This window comes from Neopelma chrysocephalum, unplaced genomic scaffold, assembly GCF_003984885.1.
Source record: "Neopelma chrysocephalum unplaced genomic scaffold, ASM398488v2 Primary Assembly neopelma1_91, whole genome shotgun sequence".
Taxonomy (NCBI): domain Eukaryota; kingdom Metazoa; phylum Chordata; class Aves; order Passeriformes; family Pipridae; genus Neopelma; species Neopelma chrysocephalum.
The window spans coordinates 2,536,637-2,563,499 of NW_020897753.1; the positions used below are offsets into that span (position 1 = coordinate 2,536,637).

The 26,863-nt window shown below is 37.5% G+C and overlaps 1 protein-coding gene across 3 annotated transcripts in view; it reads right to left on the reverse strand.

Annotated features, from left to right (window-relative positions):
* SLX4IP (SLX4 interacting protein) overlaps positions 1 to 26,863 on the reverse strand; it is a 70,478-nt gene that overhangs the window by 33,595 nt on the left and 10,020 nt on the right. The window contains exons 1-2 of one of the 3 annotated variants that reach the window (XM_027693406.1): positions 23,177 to 23,216; positions 1,839 to 1,928 (exon numbers count right to left, since the gene is read on the reverse strand). Coding sequence is in view for 1 of the 3 variants with exons in the window: in XM_027693405.1 (XP_027549206.1) it covers positions 1,839 to 1,928 (90 nt within the window). In the remaining 2 variants the exon portion in view is untranslated. Of the gene's footprint in view, positions 1 to 1,838; positions 1,929 to 2,205; positions 2,216 to 23,176; positions 23,217 to 26,863 lie in introns of those variants that run through there. The other 2 variants (XM_027693407.1, XM_027693405.1) reach the window with 2 other exon arrangements.

Below are 26,863 nucleotides of genomic sequence, written 5' to 3' on the forward strand. Positions count from 1 at the left end.
TGCTCTTAATGAAAGCAGGGCAATATATTGGTCAACCACAGCCAGTATTTTCCCCTTACAGTAAGAAATACATTTTCCTTTCTGCTTGTAGAGTCTAATTATAAAATACTATATTTACTTATTCTTCTGTTTAACTCATTAAAGTGATCCCATTACACATTCCTGCACAGGACTCTGTGTTCAGGTTAGAATGAAAAGGCCTAGAAAGCAGCAGAAACATGGTGTGTATTTGGTTCCTTCTGCACCAATAAACATCACCATGCACTTCCTTCATTTACATGAACATATTTTAGCTTTTATGCTCATGGAAATATTATTTAAATGGTTCTCCACAAAGAACTACACAGACCTAAGAGCGCAAAGATGAAATTTGACTTGGCTGTTCCAGGGGAAAAGAGATATGACAGAAAGAGCAGGGAAATCTGAGGGGCAGAAAGAGGGAGAAGCAATCCCACGATGACTCTACTTCCAACTCATAACAGCAAACTGTGGCACAGGCAGGCAGAGAGGGCTGTACCACCAGCAGTATTTTCCTGAATTTGGAAACAACAAAAATGTACAAAACCACTTGTGATGAGCACGTGGAAGCTCTCATTAAAAAAAAAATTATATATATATATAGGCATTAAGATCCTGCCTGGGACTTAGAGGAAGCAAATGCAAAGCTATTGGACTCCCACTTCTCAGTTGCTGAAAATATGTAACCTTTGTGCTTCTCTCGAAACGTGCGGTCCCAGAAACGCGATGAAGGCTGCCCTGTCATGCCTCTTTATTAAATCAATCATGATCTAATTTCCTGAAATTCATATCTTTTGTCTTGGCAGCCTTACAAAATACATTTTGAAAACGTTTAAAACTCCGAGAGTAAAACTGGTTATAAATAGAAGGCGTAACGAGCGTTCATTTAGTGAGAAAAAAAGAAGTTTAAAAGATTTCCCCCTATTTTCTTATTTCTCCGCTTAATAAAGCACAAATCTGATGACCCACATGCTGCTAAATATTCTGCTCCCTCAGGATATTAATGTATTGTTTCTTTTAATTTTATTTAAACTTAGAGAGGTCCAGGGACGCTCTGCAGTGACAGGTTAATTATGGCATTATTAGGAAAAGTATCTGCTGAAAATTACCGTAACGGAGACTTGCGGGAAAGTCCACAGGCATCCCAAACATGTCCTGCCTTCGTTTTCAATAGGGAACTTCTCAAGTTCCCACACAGGCTGACATGGGGGAAAACTCCTGCCAGGAACTCATCACAAGGTTGGAGCAGAAATCACACCCAGTCTGATGAAAGTTACAGTCAGAATTGTGATTTTCCACCATTTTGTCAGGATATACAAATGATACACTTAAAAAATTCTTTTTCATGTGATGCAATGGTTCTACTATAGTTTATCATTCATACTTGCTATGTTTTCTTGCACCCTCTAAATGCAACACTGTTCACACTTCTCAGAATGAGAAAAAAACAATTAATACAAAGATATTTCACCAACAAAACAATACCTGTCACGTTGTCACAATCTGCTTTATATCACTCAGGATAATTTACAAACATTCATGAAAAATGTGCTTTCAAAACGAAAAGTCACAAGAACCCAAATAGCATACACATGTATGTGTACACCCACAGAGTTTAAAAATTAAAAAGCAAATTTAAAGTGGTCATTAGTGACCCAAAAAAGCACATATGGCTGACTAAGGGGTCCCACAGCAATTACGGATGGTAAGGTATAAGTAACAATATTCTCAAAGCCTTGGAAAATTCTGAACAGTTCAAGGCAATCCAACTTTTTCCCTGCAGCCACATGCTTTTGAAGTAGAACTGATACTTGTTGTACCTCTTTCTCATGATCTGAAAACCAGCTGGTGTCTTTATTGGAGCCTTGAGGCAAAATATGAACATCCACCAGGACAGCAAAGTTCCCACACTGAAAAAAAAAAAAAAAGGACAAAAAAAAAGTTGAACTGGAGCTGCCAGGAAGCACATGTGGAACAGACACAGACAAGGAGATAAACAAGCAGGTAAGCATATCCAGCTGATTCCAAGATACAGCAGGCAGAACATTCAACTGGGGAAGTTTATGAAGTATAGAATTACAAATTTATCATTGTTTGTGGACTTCATAAGAAACAAGAGCACCAGAGCTCACTGAAAAGTTTAAACAATAGCAACAAGCATAAGAACATGGAATTTTCTCCTGCTACCTAAATGACATTTTTAAATCGGAGTTCAAGCAAATTTTAATTTTTTTTAATTTCCTTCACCAAACTCCCATCACTGTATTTTCTGAAAATTTGGTACCATATTAGTCATCTAGTTTGCATTTTAAATGTACTAATTCCTTAAAAATTCAGCCTTTTGGAGGTCTTTTCCTCTCTCCAACCTACCTAATGTAAAGAACAGTAACTTTGAAGGATTTGTCAATAAATATTAGGCAGTTACCACATCTGTCATTTAGGCAATGCTATACTTTGGTTAAATAATAAGGCTCTCCCTATATACAGTTGTTAGGATGGTATAGTTACCATAGTTATATCTAGTTATATATATATATATATAGTTATAGTTATTAGGATGATATAGGTGACATCCCAAGGCACATCAGCTATTTCTGAAGTTCCTTGATTAACTTTCATTGAGGACAATGTGACATATGAGGTTTAATTCTTTTCTTTCTTCAGTACCTCAGTCATTACAATGAACTAACACAAGGAAGAGTGAATGGCACGAACACATCCCAGTTCCCCTGGGTACTAACTCAACTCTGCCTCTTTCCCTGCACAGGGATATGGAGCATTTCAAACTAATGGATTCTTTTTCCTACTGTAACTGGGCACCAAATCTCACTCAGACAGCCCTGAATCAAACAATAGGGAAGGGAAAAGCGAATTTCATCATTCTGGTTTGGCTGCCTGTGATGCAAGAAACTCCCTCTTAGAGAAGACTGGACATGTGTGGTCATGGCAATTGCACATCCGGAATGTCTGATGGAACAGGAACAACATCCTGATTCCAGACAGACCTCAAAAGTGCCCCAACCATCCAGAGGAGATTTGGCTCCTTTCAAGTGGCCGTTGCAGGGCTCCCTTCCTGTCCTCACTCAATCTCTCCATGTTTGCCCTTCCCTGCCAAACATCTGCACATCCCAACCTCAGGATTCCAGTTGCTAACAGAATTAGCTCTAAAAGTAGTGTGATATACAGTTTTACATCACCCACAGTCTGTAAGTCAGGTTTATGGTATAGCACAGGTACAGTTGTTGGTGTACAATTAGCACAAAGAACAAGATTTAGCATCAATTTTATTAACCATGACAGCATATTTGGTAAATTACAAACCTCTGGGTTTACAAAACACTTAGATCTGTAAATTATGCACAAACAAAAGTGTTAAAATAATGATTCAAATACAGTTAAAATCTAATTCATGACCAATATTGGAATGTAGCTAGAATGCAAAAGTTTGGCAAATGAGACAGGCATTGGGAAATCATTTTGAGAAACTTCTAAGTTACTTATAGGTATCAGTCACTGAAAGAGCAGAATGCTTTGATCTATTGTATCAAAAGGCTTCTCTTTCCTCCAGAGAACCAAGAATTACCAGATGGCTGCAACAGCAAACCTTTCCAAGCTTTAAATGGATGACAAAATATCTCTCCAAAATCTCTGGTGAATCATTAGTCAGCTCCAGCAAACTTTAAGTTGACTACTGAACTTCAAAGTCAGCAGACGCTGCAGATTATAAAGTGAAAGCCAGTAAATTATTCATGGCTCAGCACTTATAACAACCAACAAGTGTTTGATACATCAAGAAAATTCAAATTATCAAATGCTACATGTTAACTGGCATCATTTTCTATTGACTCCAGAAACTTTATATATAGATACAGATGCAAAGTACAGACCTGTTTTTCAAGAAGAGATAAAGTTTGTAATTATTTTCTTCTGAATGGCAACGCTTGCCTCAGTTGCCAATCTTGAAACAATTGGAAAAAAAGAAAATAACGAACCATATTTGAAATTATATAATGGAACAGTTAAAATTAAGATACTGCAAACACACCAAACACTTGTCATACTTCAAAGAACAGTACAGACTAAATGCCAATAGAAATAATTGAGGGGAACAGAAGAATGTGGAAGAAAAATGTACATTGTTTATATTCACAGATTTGATGATCTTATAGAAGTTTCTAAGCAATTTTTATTTTTAGTCTGATGACATTTCATTCCATGCAAATACTAGCTTTTATTTGAGAGGAAATTAAGTGTTTCCAGTCAGTGTGGCTGCAAGAAGCAACTCGGGATTCGTAAGTACCATAACCAAAAGGCAAACAAAAAGAACAGCAACCTTTCAGTTCATGCTTTCAAACATCAATCTCAAAATTTGCACTGAATATTGTTTTTAGAGGTGTGATTGTCCAAACTGAAATCTGAATGCCTGATTTGAAGGGAAAAAACATTTGTCAAAAATCAATAGGAAAACATTTCACTGAAAAATTAAAGACAGAAACAGATGCACTCATTGATATCCCCCCATAATTCTAGAATTCAAAAACTCTTCATTTTTACAAGCTGCTTTTAATGTCTGCATTCTTACTGAAACAGTCTGATGACATTCATTGTGTTACTAAACAAAGGGCTTTAAATGCTCCCAGAGTGTTGTCAGTGTATTGTTGTACAGTAACGGCATCTAATTCAGAACATGCTTTCAGAAATCAAATTGTTTATACAAATACATCAAACACTTCATAGATTCTGCATGTTGAAAAGATAACCAGCCATGTAACATAAACAGAATAAAAACCAACATAGGGCTGAGTCAGTCAAGGGAAGTCATCTGCTCATAACCTGTTCAAACCTTGAAATAAGCACATATTACATGGTGAACTATTACTGCAAATCACCCAAATAAGGACTTTTTATTGCTATACTGATTTTTACAATCAGTGGGCTCCTACACGGTGCTCTCATTTCTTTAAACTGCATCACTTCAAACAGCATAAAACCAGCCCTTATAAACAAAAAATACTTGGGATGCTGGGGATAAACATGGTGAGTTTGTGTTCAGTGACACCACTCCAAATGTGCTGTATCATTAAAGCAGACAGGGCTGGAGAACCAGCTTCCCATGACACATATTAGTGTTTCCCACTTCTGGGATTACTCTGCAGATGTGGGCTGCAGGGTCAGAATTAATTGTAGCTTAGCTAAAACAGAAACATCTGATGGTTTGGCTGGATGTGGGGATGGGCGGGAAGGAGCCGAGCTGGAACTGTCACCCTGCTTTTCCTTCCCACCAGGAGAGCTGCAAACACAGGTGACACCCCCAGGCTGGCAGCAGGAGTTGGTCTGAAGTTTTCCATCTCTGCTTCATCTCAGAATGGTCTTTGTGGTATCAAAAGCTTGGGGGCTTTGTTTATAAGCCTTGCTTTGCTTACAATCAATTAGAATAAAGTCAATTTTGAACCATATTTCCCAGTTCTACCAGGAGAGAAGCGTGTCCTACACTGCACAACTTGAGTTCTTCAGGATAAACATGTAGGGACTGTTTCTTTCTACTGTTTCCTCTTCCCTGAGAAGTGGACAATCACAGCGGTAATTAGTTACAGTCTCAGATTATGTCAACAGCTAAAAAAAAAATAGACTATATCCCAGTGACCACTCAAAAATGTCTTTGGAAGCCCTTTTTGGCATTGTGACAGAACTGATAGGAGGTAGCATCAATCTCCAGGTGGTAAAAGCACAGCCAAGAGATTTTGGGGAAAAAGATAAAATAAAACATACGTAAGGACCTTCTTATGTGAAATATCTTGCCTCAAAATAAAGAGGAAAATTTAAATATATTCCATCCTTTTTAAGTTCTTTCTCAATTAACTAAATGTTCTACACTGAATCAAGCAAGTTCAAACATCTACAGCATTAATTATGTGTTGTCACCGGCCTATAACACTGTGCCAACTATATTATGACAAAATTCACTTTTCCCAGGCTTTTTAGAAGCAAAAGTTTGTTCTCCTCCTTTATCTTTCTGACCCCAAAGAAAATGATGTGTCTTCCTTCTGGTTGTACTTTGAGCACCGATGACTTTCAATATTTTGACTTTTTCCCTTCTACAGCAATAATCGACTTTTTTTTTGTCACCAGTCAAGCTGCACAGAAATAGTGTTTCCCTGGTTACTGCTCAAAGCAAGGTGTTTTTTCAGCTCTCTATTTCAAGGGTGTTTAGAAACCATCAGGTCACCAGTGAGTGGTTTTACTGTCATGAGATTAATCAGAAGGTCACCTAATGAGAGGAACTGGTAATTGGAAAAGGATTCCTCACCAGCTGATTCAGAAGCAGAGCAAAACAGATCAGAGAGAAAGCTCCAGAAAGAGCCACAAGCAAGATCCCTCCAGGAATTATTTATGACACAAGTCCATTCTCCAGAATGCTCAAGAAATATGATGCAAATGTCAGGGGAAAAAAGAAAGGTATATTCCACTTTTGACCATTTTTTCTCTCTTCTGGATAAGAACTGCTTGGTTCTGGAAATTGTACAAGGCTTGTACTTTGTCAGAAATTAATTTATTGAAGTTGTAGAGCAGTTTTGACAGACAAATCCTTCTTGTTAAAGGGTTATAGCCATCAGCTAACATCACCTAGATCTTTTAAATTCCCTGCTTTCAAAGATCTATGGGGTCACTCTGCAACAGTAAAAAGGGAGCAGCAAATCAAGGGCAATGGTAACTTGCAGATCAATCCTCAAAAATAGCTGTACTAAATTACACACAGATTCAGCAGGAATTGGACAACCTAAAATGCATCCAGACTTTCCAAAAGCAGGGAGGAAATTCCCCCTTTTATAACCTGAATATGGGTTATATCTAACTAATCTTTAACAAGTGGTTGGCTTGCTTTTTTTTTTAGGAGTATAGTTTATGAATGAGAAATTCCTAAAGGGAGGAGTGTTTAATTTTCTGGTGTCTGAGTGGAAGAAAAGAAGGAGTTATCTGAAAATTGAATCAATAAGCTATAGGCACATTAAGATCACACTGAGAGGTTCCCATGCCAAGCAAAAAGGTGTAAGCAGAGAACAAGCCTTTAGAGCAAACCTTTGATAAATGTGCTCTGACAACACATGAAACTCAGATGCAACATCAAGGCAGCATTTTAGACTCTTAACAGATGCAGATGGACAGGATATTAAACTTAAGAAATGATGGGAAAAAGAAAACAAGAAATACTTGTGAATGATTCAACCCTTAGGAAAACATAAAAAAAAAAAAAAAAATCTAAGGAGTTTGAAATCTGATGGAGCTGTGTATGATACTGGAGACTTCCAAATTAAGGACTAATATGCTGTTGTTAAAGCACATAATTGCGAGAGATCCACCCAAATCAACAGATTAAAATAAATCAATGAAGACAACTCCTTCAGAAAACCCTCAGTATGTGCCCAGGTAAAGGACCTGAATGTTTTTAGCAAGGTAAGAATCCTGCAGTGCAAACAGAGCCCTTCAGTTCATCACCCCCAGTCAGGCTAAGCAGCAATTACTTAATCTAAACATCTGAACTGGGCTTGGAGAACTGCTCTATCAGGTACAATGTTGAAAAAGAGGCCTAAATTGCATGAGAGAATTAAGGTTAATTTCGGTTGTCAATCTGTGCTGGTCTGATCCCAGTTCCGTAGGAGGTTTTGTAGCCCACGTATTGAAAGGAGCCGTGGAGCTGGAGCTCAAACAATTGCAAAAAGCAAGTTTTTCCTTGGGGCAAAGTCTCCAAGTAACAGTGCAATCTCACCATTGTTTTGAAAGGATATACACCATGTCCCTGCCTGTGTCAGGACTGATCCAGAAAAACAGAAATAGCAGCACAGTATTTGTTCAAGATAATAAAAAAGATAAGCTGAGATTCCAACAAGCTGTTTTCACCCTTTTGTTGTAAAATATCACTGTAAAAACGATGATATTTTTTAAATCATAGCTAGGAAGCGATGATGAAATACCCTTCTCTGCAGCAACCTGCTTTTATGACACCTGGGGTTGGGAAGGGTGAGCAGCCATATTCACTGGATAGCTGAGCACATTCACAACCTACCAGAATACAATTAATTTGTAATTGTAAATTTTAAGGACACTTCCTGGGGCTTAGACACAGGTTAACACATTATTGTGCATCACCTGATCACCAGTAAGTGGGTGCAAGTAAAGATTATTTCCTTACCTGGCCCTTACCCTGAGCTATAAACAACAAAAGTTAGGGATTATGAGAGTGATTCACGAGGAGAAGAATTGCCTTGGTGCTGTACTAAACTGGAATGTGGGACATTCTCTGTGGTTGCAGAAAGTCAGTGCTGGGATTTAATTTCTTGCCCTGGTGGAAAGACAAAGGAACTAGCACATAGCCTATACAAAACACTCTGCACATCTGAATTATTCATTTTGTAATTATCAAATGCTACTGTAATAGGTATCAAAACAATTAGAATGATTAGAGGTTCATAATACATACAAGGGCTTGCTTGAGGCCTGCTAAGAAAAAGCAGTGATGATTAAAGCTTCCAAAAATCTAAAGATCACCAAACAGTAACATGACAACATAATTTTCTGAAGAAATCACAGCCAGTAATAGAAAGGCTTGAGGGCTTTTTTTCAGACCTTTAACTTGTTAATGGATTTTCACACGTTTTCACATATATGCTGTACATGCTACATTTTAATATTAATGAGCCAAACTTTAGAGTATCAACAAAAGGTCATCAAGTATGTACTGGAAGCTACTGAGGGATATGTTCAGCATGAAAAGAACCACCATACAGAAGGGCTGAGGAGCTTAGTAATGTACCACCCGATTTTGTGTTTCTGCATATGCTAGGCATGACTAGAAAATTAAGTGAAATAAAAATTAAGGCAAAAAGACACCACCCTCAACATCTTCTGCTGAAGGGAGCAGCAGTTCTGCAGCACATGATGCACCAGGAAGATATTTCCCGAGTTTATTGTACAACAGCTGCAGGGATGGGCCGACTTCCCTCTCCCAAAAACAGAACGGGGAAGTGAGGGCAGGTCCCACACAGGAAACTGTTCCCTGTCCCCCAACTTTGCAATTGTTTTGGACTCCTTTTAATTCTAAAAGACAAGGTCTCACCTGCTCAGAAATTCACTCCCTGCCCTCCCTCTCATGAAAACATTACCTACCACATGCAGCTACTGCAACTGAAAACCAAACCCAACATCTGCAGCACGTTTCAATACAAAATATTTGCAGATGCTAAATCTTTATGCCAAAATAACTTAACAGATTGAAGATGCATTGATTACAGATGCTCATACTTTAAGACAAATACATAAAGCAAAAGTGGTTTTTATTTGAAAAAAAAATGTAACACAAAGCCAAACTTCTTAAGAGTGCTAAACTTGCTTATGTGGTTGAAATGTTGCATTTTCCAAGTACATAAAAGAAGTACTTTTTAACTCTGTGCTTTAACTAATTTGTCTAAGCTAAGTCAGGAAAGTTTCAGAACTGCAAGAAAGGTTTTTCAGAAAAAGCATAAGAAAAAAGTGATTCACTGCTGAAAAAGGCACATTACAGAAGTGACACCCTTTGCACAAAATCCTTCTATTAAGTGGGAGTATATATGTCAACACAGGGCAGAGGGAGAGGAGAGTTCAACAAAATATTCAATGCTTTATCTACAAAAGTACAGGGAGAGAAATAGATGAGTCTTTCAAGTGAATAAGTAATGCTCTAAATCTTATTGCTGAAAAAGCAGAATCAGATGACAGAGAATACATCACAGTTCAAAATGATCAGCACAAACCTCAAGGAATTACCAGCTGGCAAGCAAAGGAATATAAGGGTTTTTTTGATATCCACGGGAAAGAATTCTTTTCATCTGGCATTGAACAGAGTATATAATAAATAGACATTGTGCATAAAGAAAAATGGATACAAAAGGAATAGGAGAAACAAGCCATTTATAAAAATATGTAAAATATTAACACACTTGAACACTGAGGAGCTGGTGACAAGCAACAACAAGTTGTGAAAATTATCATTGACTCCTGGTGGTGTGTTTGTCACCAGAAAGGCTGCTTGGACTAAAACTTCACCTGCTAAGGAAGTCATTTCCCCATTTTCCTGTCCTTGCCCCAGTCTGCTCCATCTTACTTCTTCCAGAACTGAACAGGTATAACTGTCCCCCACCTAAACCAGCATCAATTCAACATCTGTTTTAAAATGCATCCTAAAAACTACTGAGTCTGGCAGAAACAAATAGGAAGAGACTATTCCTATATCTCTCCTGGCACACCAAAGTGGTAACCTCTGGGAGGAGAACAAGGCAATGAAAAGCAGGTGGGGATGACAAGACCTTAACTGGAATCAGATGCAGCTGGAAAAGTGCACCTGACTCTGTTCCAGCAGCAGCCCTTCAGGAGGCACCAGGAGCTCATCCCTGACCTACAGGGAAGGCAGGTGTGACATTAATCAGTATTTACATGAACCCTGCAAGCACAGCCAAAAGTTGTAACACAGTGACTTCTTCTGCAAATATTCCTCTTCCCACAACTCAGCTTCTCAGGTTGGGGGGGGTGAAGTGCCAACAATTTTGCTCCTAAAGATTTATAAAAATTAGTTAATTGACTCCAGTCTCTTCCAACAGAAGAAGATAAGATCCAAACTAATTGTGATTGTTTCTAACATGAAACAAATATTCAAAGAAACAAACTCAGTATTTTACACATGTACAGCTTAACCTACAGCTGGTTTTGTGGGTTTCTATAATTCTTTTTCACACCAAGTGCACTGATAGGTATCATATTCACATGTGGTCAATCACATAATGAAAACTCAAGGAAAAACACTTCTGAAAAACACAATGTACAGACACTATTGCTCATTTTCACCTATGATGAAGAATAATAGAAACAACAGGCTCCCAAGATTTCGGAGAAGTTTTACATTTCAAAGTCTTTTTATTTTCTTTTTTTTTTTTTTTCAAATTTCCCGTGGATTATGTTACTAATTGGGAATATGTGGGAAATATTTCCCACAATTATGTTTATAAGAATTCCAGTGATAATTAGCAGCAATCCTAACACACGTGGAAAACATTAAAATCCCTGAAAATTATAAATAGTGTTGATTTTATGGAACAAAATGCAGACATTAAATATATAAAAAGGTACATTGGGTCAATCCAAAGATCCATAATGACCCCTATGCTCTGGCAGTAACAAGTAGTAGAAGTCTACAGGAAAAGGTTAAAAAACATAAGCAAATAATGATAGTTTACTCAATAGATGTATTAGACATTTGTCAACATGAGATTCTGAGGTTTTAGAGGCTGCATCTGTATTTGGAAGTCACCAGCGATTGTCTTCTCCCAGAACTTGTTAAACTGGTTTATAAAACTGCTTGAATTCTTGCATCCACAAAATTCTGTGGCAAGCAGTCCCCCAAAACCAATAACACACTCATCAGGAATTGTATGTTCTAGTCCATTTCAAACCATCATGTTGATTTAATTAAATACTCTTGGCTGTTAAATTAGAACAAACAGACATTTCTTATTTATCTCTTCCTCTCATCCACAATTCAACAGACCACTGTTATTCCCTATCCACTCACCTCCAGCCTTCTCTCCTCCAAGCCTAAGAGTGTTAAATTGCTCCTTATACTGAAGAAGTTCCCCACCTTTCACTAATGCTCTTAATTCCACTGTGGAGAACTATCAGCAAATGTAGTGTTTGAAAAGAGGTTGTGCCCTCCATTTGTACCATGGCACAGTGATGGTTTTACTTGTGTTTGCTTCACTCAGTTCCTAATTCCCACATTGATTTTGATTTTTTTTTTAAACGCTGCTGTGAATGGAGCTGACGCTTCCAGAAAATACTATGAACTTTAAGAAGTCATTCCTGTGTGCTGGTCCTGTGTTCAGAACCCATCAATCACACCCCTTAGTTTGAAGCTGTTCTCCCTCACCCACACATACATTGCACTTGATCTATTCTCTGTCATTTAATTGTACAGTCACTCAATACTCTGATTTTTTGCCAACCTGCACTGTAAGCTCTGTTACTCAGCTCCCTTCTCAAGACCTTTGCAAACACAGTGTCTGCCCCAGAGTTCCCTGTTCAACCCCACTATTGCCTCCACCCTCCTTTATCCTTCAGCCAGGGAATCTGTGTAAGGACCTTCTTTGTCAGCCCATTTAAATAGCCTTTGGTGAAGCACCTTGTGGAGAATCTGAATGGGTTACAGCAGCCAGATCTCCCTGTTCCTTACACTCACTCATTCCTGTGAAGACACCAGAAGGCTGTGGTGCATGACTTCTTACAATGGGTATTTTGACTTTTCCCCCACTGTACTACCCAAATCCAGGTATCCATTCATTCTGCCCCAAGGCAGTTTGTGTTAATTGGCCCAATACAGATGTTAGACATTGATCTGACAATTTTCTCAGTCCTATCACAGGAGGCACTCGCACATACATGGAACTAGGGCAGTTTAATAAGACCAACATCTGCCAAAGTTTATTATTCTCACATATGTTAAAATCTGGGTTTCTGTGTTCTTCTTCCAGTGCAGAGTACAGACAAACAACTACATTAATACCTATTGTTTCTTTTGCAGCTAAGAACACTGTGAAACTGGAAAATTAGTTAATGCATCTGCTTCAAAAATTTCAGCTTTTTATCACATTAGTAAATAGCAAAACTCTACAAATGCATCTTGGCACCCTCTCCCATTGTGTGCAAATACAGAGAATCTTGTTCAAGCCAGTGCCTTCTCCCTTAGGTAACTTGTTTTACTTCACTTGTCACCCAGATTCCCCCCACACTGAACTAAACTGCTGGAAAAAAAAACCCACCTTCTGTACATAAGCTGATAACTGTATAAAACAGCCCCTTAAAATTCTTTCATTTTTATAATTTTCTATTCAAAATTACATGTATTTCTATATTTACTATTCTTTTTCTCCTTGCTCTTATCAGTAAATCTATCTCAAAAAAAGTGCCACAGGTCTCCTAATTCCTCATGATATTTTTCCTGAATTTAAATTCATCATTCAAGACTTTCTCCACACCTGCCAAGGTCACAATCCCTCCTTAATGCATCTTCTAAACAGGCAAGTGCTGTCAGTTTTACTGACAGCAGAAAGCAGATCAATAACTTCAGCTCTTGCCATTATGGGGCATCTAAGATGTCACCTGGCTGAATTAAATCTTGCTTAATTGCAATGTTTGTATCTACCCAGCAAGATGTTAAAATGGAAAATTAAAACTGAATTACTTAACATGTCTGCAGTAAAATCTAATTTTCCATAACCTGTATCCACCTGCTTAGCTCTGTAAGGGGGAAAGAAATAAAGTTTACAGACAACAACATCCCCACCGGCTGCACTGTCATTTAACACCCATAATCAATAAAAACAAGAGAACCTTCAATGCCAACTGCTTCATATCTCACAAGGAGTAAATCATTTCCATCAGTTCCATCATTATAATTTGATTCTCTGAAAAATGAAATTTTGAGACTGATGCAGCATTTTGCATTAATCAAAACGGTGCATTTTTCTTTAAAAAAAGGCAATAATCAATTGCTAGAGATTTATAAACTAGGCCCAGATTACACTACATGCCAACAAAAACAACTCTTCCTTAACTTGCTAGTCCTTTTAACTTATGGCCATAGCATGGAGATAGAACTCCTATTTGTAATCAACAAGAAAAATAATTCTTGGTGCATCGGCCTAAGAGGAGACTTTTCCCCCGCTTGCTGAAGTTCTGGTCTGTATCACTCTCAGTTCCCAAGCCTCTTTCCACCTCTCCTTATCTCAGTCCTCATTTTCCCACTGTCAAAGCCTGTTTTTCCAGGAAGGAAAGTTATGGTAAAGACGAGGAATATTGTTCAGCACCTCTTTGCCCTTTGGCACTGCTATCAAACACTGGGATTTTATCTGCCACATTAGCAGAGATCTTACAAAGAACACATTCCTTTTTGTATAATGTACATGGTGGTCACTCAAACAATAACCAGTAACAGATGTCTGAAGTGAGGAGAATGGACTATTTAAGTAGAACTTTATAAATTCTGATGATACTTTCCCAGATTTGAACCCTTGACACTTCATTTATAACTATCAGTACGGCCATATACTTTCTTTTGTGTGTTTATTTCTAGTTCCAGCTCGGTGAGGATACTTTGTCCATCATGCTTTAAGTTTCTCTGTGACCTTGCAGATAATCTTACCCTCCACTTGCCTTCATTTAATAGTGTAAAGATAAAAATGAAAAAGCCTCTGCAAAGAATTCAGTATCCAAATAAGGAATTCTGACAGGGCTATGAACTTACATGAAATTACTGGTCACATTCAGTGCCCTGCAATGACCATCTGGGAAAGTTTTTCTTTCAAAGGAAACACAAAAGTATGAAAGAAATGTAACCTGCCAGAGCCCATTGAAGTTTTAATGTTACAAGATTTGTATTTATGTCTGCTTTCCAAGGGTTTTTAAAAAGCACTCTCACTTCATATGCATGGGAAATTAAATAATAACTGCTTTAAATACCCTTACAGTTCAATATTACAAGAAAGTGTTGGAATTTTAGAAGAAAATGAATCCAGAGCTGAAAATCATATCTGCCAATAGCACCTTTACTCACACAGAAAGCAGAACTAAAAATCAATTTTGCATAATACAAAGCAGTTTTTTAAGACTGCAGTCTTTATAATGCTGCATTATGTTTAATTACCTTGTTTCCACTATCCCTTTTAAAAAAGAAAGATTCCTGGATGTATTTCTGGTTACAGCTGCTTAAGAAAAAATTGTATTTTTAAAATGTCATTTAAAATGTCCATCTCAGCTGCAGAAACTAAGCATACCACCAATAGGAGTAGCAATGAAAAAGAATAGATTTTAAAAGACAAGGCTGAATTTTTCAGCAGATAAACAGATCTATGAACCATCCTTCCAACAGACAGATCATATTACAGGGCAGAAAGTTCCTTTTCTCCCAGTTACAATACTCACCTGTGCCCAAACTATTGGAAATCCACAGAGTTCAAAAAGCCAAGTTGACAAGATGGAAAGGCCCCTTTGTGTACAGCAAGAACATTTCTGATAGAACCCAAGCAATGCCTACCAGAAGTCAGAAATCTTACATTAAAATACATGACAGATGCTGCTGATATAATGTGATTTCACTGGTTAAAAACCCAACACTGTCATACAATTAAGTGTGAAAATCACAGGAGCAAAACCAAAGGATGAACCCTCACATGCTGCAAGAATCACCTGCCAAAGACAGGACTGTGCCAACTAAGGAACTTCAACAATACCTGCAGAGCTGGAACAGCTATGGTTGAGTTTTCACTTCCTACAAGTCTGCATCTTTATCAAGAGCCACACAGGAAGGACTACACTCTATAAATTAAGTTAAAAAGTAGTTTTTCTTCCATGGATTTCAACAGAAAAAAAAGCAACACATCTACTTTACAGATTGAGAGGGAATTACCCTTTGGAAAGCAACAGCTCATTTTTTAATTAAAAAAATTGATAGCATGATAGCTGCAGAACTGTCTGCTAAAAGGAACAGAGATGGCAGCACATGACAGATCACAGCTCCTGGACATCAGGAACCACAGAGACAGGAACCAGTGAAGTTCATTTAATCTGATTCACATTACTAAGTGCAAGAAAAAACAACAACTTGGCTTTAACATGTCCAAGAACACTGTTAAGCTTCACTATACTTACCCATGGCCATGTATTTGTATCTTTATATTATATTTTGCTTGAATTTAGTAACAAAGTTCCACTCAGAGTTTTTTAAAAAGAGAGAAAGCAAGCATTTCCATATAACAAATACAGCAAAAATATATGTTATTCATCAACTACTAACACCTATTGTGTTGCTAAGAGACACAGGTAAATGAAGAGGAAATATTTCCTTACTTGCCTGATATGAAGAATGAACTCATGATCTACTGAAAAGTAATTAACATCAAAGAGAGCACTGGAGATCAGGGTGTGTAAACATTTTAATTCATTAATATTAATTACTGTAACATGATAAGAGTATTTGATGCTCCAAATCTTGCTGGCTTTAAAGTCTTTCAATATGGCCTTCAACCTCCCTCCATTAGGTTTTCAAAGAAACATAAAAAATAAAAAAAAAAAACTACAAAAAAATCTTTGATTTTTATCAACCAAGTATTTCTGAAAAATTCAGGTGTTTAAAAGCCATTATGAGAAATACACCCTTTTCATATAAAATAGTTTATAATAACTGTATAAAAATGCACAGAGTGAAGCAGTGATATAACAACACAAATCACAAAATACTACAGAGAGACTTCAGAAAAGGCCATGGACACCACACACGCTCCTCGAAACCGCAGGAACATTTGGGAAGTTAAACAGTTTCTGAACACGACCTTGGTAAGGGCAGGTGGAAAACTGATTAAGGAAAATCTCCCATCTGGTGACACGTTGACTCCCACAGGGAAATCAGCTGGATGGGAAGCCCCACAGACATCTGCCCCCACTGAATCAATACAATTAACCTGCAGTAAACCATCAGCCTTTCTTTGGATTAGCACTGGGGAAGGATAAAACATTTTGTGTCTCTGCGTCACCTCAGGGGCTGCAGGTTCTCCTCCCAGGGTGCAAAGGGGAACACGAAACATAAAGCAGACAATTGTGCTCATCATCCCCCAAAATTTATGCTTGCCAGCATCTGGATATTCCTAATCACTTCCCTATTTCAAGCTGCCAAAAACACTTAATCTTGCCACTCAAGATTTCCCATCAGTTTGAATATAATTTACTACTCCTAATCCTCATCTCATTATCAAGCCATTGGTAATTCCTGTTTAGTCCTGCTGCTCCATACCTTGGGAAAAGAAAGGGCAAGCAGGAGACTGTTGTCCTGTTCCTACCTTCTCTCCACATCACCTTTTAGTTCACTCCTCAGCTTGACACCACCCGCACACCCCTGCTCCAGCCCTGACATCCATCGGGAATTTTCTCCTCATTCCTGCTCCACTGCTCTCCTACCAGTCTCCATAACTTGCCCAAACTACCAAATCCCTGGAGCCCATTCTCACATCAGCCACCCCCAGTCCCTGCCCCTTAAATAACAGGGACCTTCAGCAGTTTCTGGTTTGTTTGCTTTTTGTCGTTGTTGGGGTTTTTTGTTTAAGTCATCCCATCCTTTCTTTTCTTTACTTTCAGATTGGATGGGCTCCCTCTTCCCCCTTCCCACCTCCAGTGCAGCAGGGGCCACTCAGTTCACTGGAGATTCCCTCTCAGTAGAGGGTTTTCCCAACTAAAAATTCAATCTACTGAATAAATGTAAACTGATTTTCCCAGATGTGTATAACTTAGCGGGGAGATTTCTGAGCCAAGGGCAAAGGGCTCATCACAAAACTCAAATTACAATTACTGCTGCTTCTTAAAGCCTGGGATTTGTTACCACTCTAAAGACTTGGATACATAGCTGGTAGGTATGTCCAAAATAAAACCTTTGCAGGGAAAAAAACCTAGTAAAAAAATCTGTTCCAATTATTGTATTAAACCCATTCTTCACAAAAAATTCACAATAAAAGTTCAATGTTTAAAATCTTTGAAAACAAAACTAGTATCAAGAACTTAGTTTTAACTAACTGATAAAGACCACTTGCTGCCTCACTTACATTTATATTTATCATTTTTCCATCAAAGGAAATGAAGCTGGGCCAGACAGCAGAGCAGGAATGATGAAATACATCCATTCTCTTTGTTCATATGCTTTTTGGGAGAACAGTATGTTTGGGTTTTACTAGGCAAAAGATTCATTCAAATTTTAGCAAAACATCTGGTTTGAGTGGTGTTCAGTAATAGCAACAGAATTTAAGCAGCAAAAAGCATTCAAGTCCTAAAAACTAAAAGACAGTGATCTCCAAACTGAAAGCTTCCCTAATCTCCCATACTAACAGTGACACATTTATTAAACATTTTATAATAGTGAATTTAAAAATGCAGGTTTGCCCTTTAAAAGTTTTATTCTGTCAGCTGACTACTTCTAAAACTGAACTTCCCCCCAGTAATTTACCTCATCCATACTGCAATATCTGCATTTTGGAATTTTTAAAGAGTCAGTCTTATGGATTCGTGTGTCATTATTTTTATCTCTTAAATAAAATACTGATAGAAAAACAGCAACTTCAGAGTTGTACAAAATGATAAGAAAAGCTCAGGTGAAATATTTTAACCTAGTGCCCCAAAGATAATGGAATTAATTATTGGCAACTTTCTCAGGAGCAGTGGCAAGTTTTAGTGATTTTACAGCCTGCTTTTAACTAAAGAAAAAATCCCTACCAAAGTTCTGCAGATTTGTCTAATAAGTTTGGGATTTTGGGTTTTTTTTTGATACCTCAAAGATACCCTGAAACTAAATTCATAAATATATTATAAAGACTTTGAGAACAGAGATAACAGAAACCCAAATACTTATTATTTGAACAGATTTGATGTCCATTAAAATGCTTCTGTGCCATCTTACTCTTATTAGCTATAACCAAATCAGAACTTGTAATCTTCACAACTCTTTGTGCTGAAAATTATGTGGGGCTTAGATAATATTGCACATGACCACAGCACTTGCAGTTCCTGATGGTAATAAGAATGCTGAAAACATGCATTGATTACACAAAAATAAAGAAAACAAAGATTCCCAGCTATGTTGAGGCCATGCCAGGTCTCCAGATAACTCCAGAAAGGGATGCATATTCCTGTCTCTAGAGCTAAATTCATGTGCAACAGTAGTTATAGAAGGTTATTTAATGTATTCTACCTGTGCCTACTAATATCAAACAGGTATAAGAGCAATATTTATGAAAGTTATTGCTCCATGGCCCTTTGAAGAGCCCAAAGCCAGCTGGGAAAAAAAAAAAATCCTTTGTTTTACTAAAACCACAGTGATGATGCAAAATAAGTCTTTGATCTATTATATATTTGAAAGCACTAAGCTAAATACAGTAATTGCTGACAAATCCCAGTAGTAAACAAACCAGTCTCACATTTTACATATTATCAAGAGGCTACAGAATTAATGGTTACAGCCAAAGAAATGTTGACACAGTTGCAGATTGAGCCTTAACATGCTGATCATGTTAAAATACTGCACAAGAAATATTTTTCCACTTTGTAAAAAGCCAGACTGTTTACATGTGTAAGTGGCTGGAGATCTTGTTGTCTGTGTGTGGTCTTAACATTTCAGTATCATAACCATGAATATAAAGAGAAGCAGCATGAAATAACCTATTATACTTACAATCAATGCCAGACTGCAAATATTAGAAGCATTGAGATTTAAGGTTCTGAAATTGAGCATTACAACATACTTATACCTACGTCTTTGTTTCCTTTTCTAAAAGTAATTAATAAATGAATTGAAACAAAGCTTTTCTAAAAGTAAACAGAGGACTTGTGTTGCAGAAAAGTTAATTTTTCTTCCCTTTACATTGTTTAGAAAGCAGAAAAAAAAAATCAAGACATTAAAAATAACAAACATTGTCATCGCTAAAAGCCAAGACATTCTGAAACTATGGTAATTTCACTTGTATTCTGTAATCACACCAAGGTATTAAATTACTTTAATTTTGATACAAGTGTAACTATTATATCACAGCTCTAGTACATACATGTCTTAAATCTCTAACTTGCTGGTTCTTAGCTAATTTTTGCTGCAAATTGATGTTGCTAATCTACTTAGAAACCACTGGGAAAATCTCCTGTAACTACTTTTTTTTTCTTTATTTAACAAAAACCAAAGCCTTACTACTCTCATGCTTTAACGAGGAGAGAGCACTGTGAAATCATTAGGGAGAAGAAGATGCAGCTATTTGTTAACAGAGATTAATTAGTAGCTTTAGCATTCACACACTTACAGCTAAAGATTGCCATAGGTAAAGTATATCAAGCTGTCCCATATAGCTTCCCATTCTCTGTCTAGCAATCAAACAGAGAATTTTAAAAGGCAAGTGTGCAGCATAAATAAAAATATTTTCCTCAATTGCTTAATTTAAGAACTCTCAGTGTTTTCACACTAATTGAGACTTCCTGCCACAGCCAGCAATAAAAAGCAGAGGCCACCACCCTTTCAGCATCTATCTGTGAACCTCGCTACCCATGGCTGAAATTCCTGAGATTTCAGTGCAAAAAAGACAAACGGAAAGTACAAGGTTGTTATCAAGGTGCAGAAAGGTTAGAGACAGATTCCTGGTCCTATTTGCCTTCCCCCCTCCCCAGTTGTTACTTTGCACATGTGAGAAGGTGAAGGGGGAAGGAGAAACTGCCTATTCAGTTTTCCATATGCTTAGATCCTATTGATATTTTTAATGTGTGCACAGAAAGCAAAGTGCTCAAAACAGTTTCTTCTTTAAAATTACAGGATTAAAATTAGAAGGGAAAAATTAAGGAACATAATGGATGAACAGAATTAACACTGTGGGACCATTCTGATTCCACTTGGGACACACTTGCCTCATGAGGTTGCATTTCTGTTCCATAGGCATTTAGGAAAAATAAACATGTCACCAAAAGTCTTTAAAAGTACACTTCCCAAATTAGAGAAATGACCAAGGAGCCAACAGAAAAGAAATATGTATGAAGGGTAATTCACTACAAAAACAAACAGTAAATGACCCTTGAAAGGGGTCCTTCTGAGTTTCCTGGAAGAAGCAATAGGGCTCTGTAACCAGGCAGAACTTCAGTGCACTAACACCACTTTCCACGTCTCTTCCTTGGAAGAGGGGGCTCTTTAGATAAAGTGTCCCAGAGAGGTACATCCCAAGCAGCATCACTTGATATCCATGGCTCTACCAGCCTGTCAGGCTGGCTATTGGAGCCTGGCTGCTGGAGCCTGGGGTTTTTTTTAGCTAAATAAAGCATTATGCTACGCATTTCTTCAGTGGGGAATTATTTGTAAACATTCAGCTTTTGCTCTAGTCCAGAAACATTAAGGGATTGGTTGAAGACAGCTGCAAACAACAAAGAAAGGCTGAGAATTTATTTTGTACAATGGCAGACTGCAAAACCTTCCTGTGGAAGTCACAGAGGGAAACTCCAGAGTACACAAGTATTCAGTGGCAGGTTGCCTTTCTCTTTAGGTGGCAGCATAATCATTCCAATCCCATTACCTGTTCTTGTGCAATCTGTTCCTCAGAAAATAAATGGTACATTTTTGCATTTTCATCCTTGTAATCTGCATTTAGCTGCAATTAGAAAAGTTAAATGTATTCCCCCTGCTATTCTATAACAGTTATACAAGTAAGAGCTTATGCCAAAGTTGCTCCCACCCCAATAGGACACTGACCTTCCTCAGCCTGTTCCACAAACCTGCCACTTTTTACTCCTTTTCCTATTTCTGTCTGATTTGTAAGGTCCATACAGCTGCTGTAAACATGAATCTAAAAGCAAGGGAGATCTTTGCTGCTGAGAATGAGCTCCCACAGAAAGGAATTTTCATAGTTTTCACTTTGTGGAAAAGCCTGGAATCTTCACCCTAAATACATGGGAACCTCCATCATGCAGCTCATAAGAAAACTATGAAACCTTGCTGGTTTTCACCACATTAGTAATGTAATGGATAACACAGCACTTAAACTATATTTTAACAGATTTGGACTAATGTCTTACTACTTTGATAGCTAAACATGTAGCATGCTGACATTTTTGAGAAGATCCAAAGCATTACTGAAAACACAAGGAAACTAATCTAAACATCTTGAGGGTCACTGAACTGAGTTGCAGATGGTCAAATGTAGGATTTCAAACACCAAGTACCAACATGACGACAGCCAGCAGCAACATGGATGATGTTCATTTGGGCATTACTACAGAGCAGCTGCTCATGGGGAATGAGCTTCCCTTCCCAAGCACCATTATGCTGCCTGTTCTGAAACTACCATTTGTGTCAATCCAAAGTATCTCTGCAGATAAAATTCTAGAAGTTTTTTCTCCTTCTCAACTAGTTTTGAATTTGTGGTCCACAGTGAAGATCAAACTTTCTCGTATGTTTTGAGAATCTGCGCTCACCAGTGCTATTCATAACACTTTGTAACAAATGGCCTGGCCTACTTACAAATCTGGAAATTGTATTTAGCCACCTGAATTTTCTCTGCCTGGAGTGTGAATGCTGCCTCATAATGGTACATGAATAATTTACCTCACCTTGTGAGCTTTAAGTGATTTTCTAGGTGTACAGCTTGAAATACTATGAGATCCCTTGATGTTTGCAAAAGATCCAAAGAGGCAGGTTCTAAATATGAGTATCATTTCACTTCTGAAATTCCAGTATTTTTATTGTATTCTTCATCACTGGGTTTTTCCTTCCTAAAATCTGTATCATAGTTCAAATAGGAATTTACAAAACCAGGTTAAATCCCAACAGTTCCTGCATGCTCAATAATGTAGGCCTCTCCAAAATAGCAACAACAAATGAACCATCTCTAATAACCCTACAGAAAATGGCTTCAAATTAGCAAAGAGTTTTCTGAACTATGTAGAATATGCTGAGCATCTGTAATTAAATCTCTTTCCAGTTCATAATCAGCAAAGTACCCCAGTTGTACCCTCCAAATATTCCACAAATCAAAATTCCTGCAATTATCAGGGTGAAGGGATATAGACAAAGACACATTTTCCTTAACACTTTTCTGTCTTTTGAGGTCGTCTCTAAACACCACTTTGTTTTCACCACACAATAAAAGCGAAATTAAATATTCTATTCAATTTACTGAAACATGCATAAATTGACAAACACTTAAAACTAATGACAAGTTCTATCAATTTGCTGAAGAAATCTATAGACCAATGTTGGTCTTTTATTCCATCCACGGCAGCCAACAATTATTTAATCACCACTCACTGCTACTCAGCTATTTAATGTTATACTACTAACACTCAGTACTCGCTGGTAGGGATGAGAATATGTTGTTGTTTGATTGCTTTTTTAAATTATGGGTTTCATTTTCAACTTTTGATGTGTCAGGCTTACTCCTATCATCCAAGCTGTTTGTACATTCCCTGAGCCATGGATTGGGACTGTGTCAGTTTAACACCCAGCCAAATGAGAACCAGAGACTTGCAGACAATGCCACAAAGGGAAAAACTCTGTTTCCCACTGCTGAACTGGAAAACTTACCTTATTATGGCAGGACAACACACTCTGTTAGAGTTACTTAAATTACTCTCCTCATTTTTTTTGCTATAGGAATGTAAAAAGAAAGGAGGGAAAGTTATATTCTGCATGACCCTACCAACTGTCAAATCCTGGGATCTTGGCATTGAACAGATCCTCTTTAAGGGCCCAAGACTCAGCTCTTTCCCACCTCTTTAGTTCAGCAAACATTTTCTGTTCAGAGCTATATGTTGCTCTTCTATCAGCCTTGGTCTGTATGATACAAAGCAGGATAAACCACAACCATGTATATTTGGTCCATTATGAGTGTTATTAAATCACTGGTATATTCAAGGAACAAAAACAACTCTCTGAGTTTAAAACAGGAGAATATTGGCTTAAGCTTGAAAGGCTGCATTCAACTATATCTTACATAAACTATTATTTCACCAGCTGAGTGGTGCCTGATATGCCAGGCACCTTACTAATTCCTGGAAACTAAGCAGGACCTTGCAAAGAGGACCTTGCACATGAGACAGAGCTTTGTTTAGCTTAGTTATTGCACAACCTTTTGGAGTAAAATGAGGATAGAATTGTTGAAGCAACTTTACAAACCTCAGTCACCAATGATACGAAAATGCTGAGAAAACGTTCTGTGGCTATGACACATTTTCTTGTGTGGAAACCACTGTGTCATTCTTCCTTATCTCTGTTCTTTTCCTCACTCTCCCTCGAGACTCACAACTGACAATTGTCCAACCAGCTTTTGATGCAACACTTTTGCAGTGATTCTCCACTCGAATGCTGTTTCATATGCACATGCAAGGCACATAGAGCAAGGAATAAAATCTGTTTTGCTGAAGCTTGGAGATTGAGGATCTGTCTGTAAAACACACCACCAGCAGAAATAGCAAAGAACCCTCAGTGAAGCCACAAACCCAAGAAAGATGCCACTTGCCCTCAAGGTTTCACAAATGGGCTGTACTTCCCCAGCAAAGTGTTAACAGGCAAGAGGAAAAGATCACCTTGAAACACTCAAATCACTGACATGAAGACTTTGGTTCAACAACATCTGCACATGATCAAGACCACAAACTATTCTTCTCCCACTTTCCCAAGTGAAACACTCCTACAAATGCTGTTTTGTTGCAAGAAGGCAGAGTTGTCTCCTGTGCAGGCTTCATTCAAAGTTCTCTTTTGTCACTGAAGATACAAGCCACAATATGGATTGAAGAGGTGTTTCAAAGGATTTTCAAACATTATTACTTAATTTCGTTATTAAATCTGCAACACTTTGCCTTTTCATTACGACACTGCTTGTGGTAATAAAAATAGTGGAGAGGTTTTCAGGGAAAAAAACACCACCACACAAACAAGCCGTGACTTTTCCATATGTAATTTGTTGACAAAGTTTGGATGACTGATATTACAACATTTAGGAACTTTATCTTCTTTCTACCTTTTTTCCTTAATATCTGAAGTTAATTTTCAACTCTGATGACACCATTATTTTTCAAACTAGACAAGTCCCAGTTTTTGGCACAGAATAAATACATAATGTTCATCTTTTCAGTTTAAAATGAGTCAGCTGGAAAATAAATGGAAAAAAAACAAATAGAAGTGAAGATATAACTAAAAAAATTGTAGGATTCTGCATGCTAAATTTTAAAGCATAAATTTTACTTAGTCATCTGTTTAAAAAGAAAGTTGTATTTTTGATATTTCTCACTATCCATTCTAGAAAAAGTTTCAGTCATTCACAATTTAAATCCCTTAATATGTTGCCTTTCTTAACATTGTGACTTAAAAATATGTCCAGGGAAAAGAGGGAAATTAGTGCAAGACAAAAATCACCAGGTGAACTGCTGACCATTTAAGAGTGAATGGACCATCTTGCACTACCTTACATTCAATTACTTGCTGAGAACCTTTTTCTTCTTTATAACATAAAATCATACACATCTAAAGTCTAATGCAATGCTTTTTCATAGTTCTTTTTTCCATCTTTAATCCATCTTTTCACAGTCCCTGGATAATCACAAGTAAGCAACACATGGGATTTAATTTTACTCTTCTCATACTGGAATTACAATTGATTTATATTTTATTATTTGGCTGTATCACTCTTCCATATTTTTCCAAACCAACTTCTTTAAACATTACAGACAAACACAATGCATTAAAAACATAGATAAACTGATCTAAGGATAAATTAATATGTCCTTAGTTAAGCTACAGTGCTACCAGTATACTCCTACAGGCTGTGATCCAAAGCCCATTGACATCAGTGAGGTTTGAGTCAGATCCACTGTAAAAAGAACTTAAATCCGTAGTGGTAAATGAAATCTAAAGTATATAATTTGATTAGAAATCACTCCAAGTAACACTGTGAAGAAAGTTAGTGACTCCTTCACAGCTCATACAGATTTTAGTTCCTTAAACTATTATTTTAAAAAGTCTGGAATTCACAGTTTTTGCCAACCACACTGTCACAGCTTAATTGAGCAGCTGTCAACTGTTAGAAAATAACTGCATCATCATCTCTTTTAGAAGAACTAGTGTGGGAAGTGAAACACTTCCATGGGAGCTAAACTTTCTGGAGTCATGGTAATGAATGTGTTTTCATCAGGTGACCATGAGTCATCATTTTATCAGCAGTTTAGAGGGTTTTCACAATAGCTGAGCGTCATCAGGGCTCACGCTCAGCACTGACTGCAGCACAAGAAGTAAACATCATTTTCTGCCATGTCCTGTGGTACCATTTATTGAAGGAAAAGTTTGGCCACTGACTCAAGAAAAATACTGCAAAGTCACGGTTGAATAAGTGCTGCAGGGAACACAAAGTGTCCCAAAACTGGAACACACAATGTTCAGAAACAAAGCTTTTATTTGAGAATTGAAACTAAGTGATAATTTTGCTTTTAAAAATAGATGCCTTTTAAGGAAGTTGTGAACTACATGGATGAAACATCAGGAAAGAATAAAAATGTGTTGTCAGTCATTCTTCTCCCTTTTACTCCATAATCCTGTCAGAACACAGTCATACATCAAATACTCAGATAACTTCCACATATTAGAATCCACCTGCATTGCCCAAAGTGGGGAGAGGCCACATAAAACAACGCCAAAAAAATTTATATTAAATTTTCATGATCATAACATCAAGAGCAAAAAACTGCATCATTAAACTGTCCCAGGTACTACACAAAATGTGGATCCCTTTACCTCCCAGCCTACTAACCTCCTTCTGAACCCACTGGAAAGAATTGAAGAATTTCACCTACAGCATAAACTGAAGCCTCTCCCAGGACCTAAAGACACTTGGTGACCCCACACAGCATCTTTGCTAAGCCCTGATGTTTTGCTGGACTCAGAGAGATTCAAGTCTCCTTCTAAGTTTCCCATCCCTTCCTGCTCCAGGGCTGGACTCCGGGGTCAAGGAGGCTGTACCACCAAGATCTCCACGCAGCACAACAGCAGAGGTGTAAACTCTGGTAAGTGCTGGTCAGAAATAAGGCACATGGCAAGTATCATGGAAATAATTACATTTAAAAAAATAGTATTACTTAGTATGGTGTGTATTTAGAATCCCATATCACTGCCACAATAGTGTAGTGCTCAGAATTAGCGAAAACCTAATTTTCAGGCACAAGTGGTCCTTTCAAAACTAATCAGATTTGAATTACCAAAAAAAGTAATGCAAGTTGAACC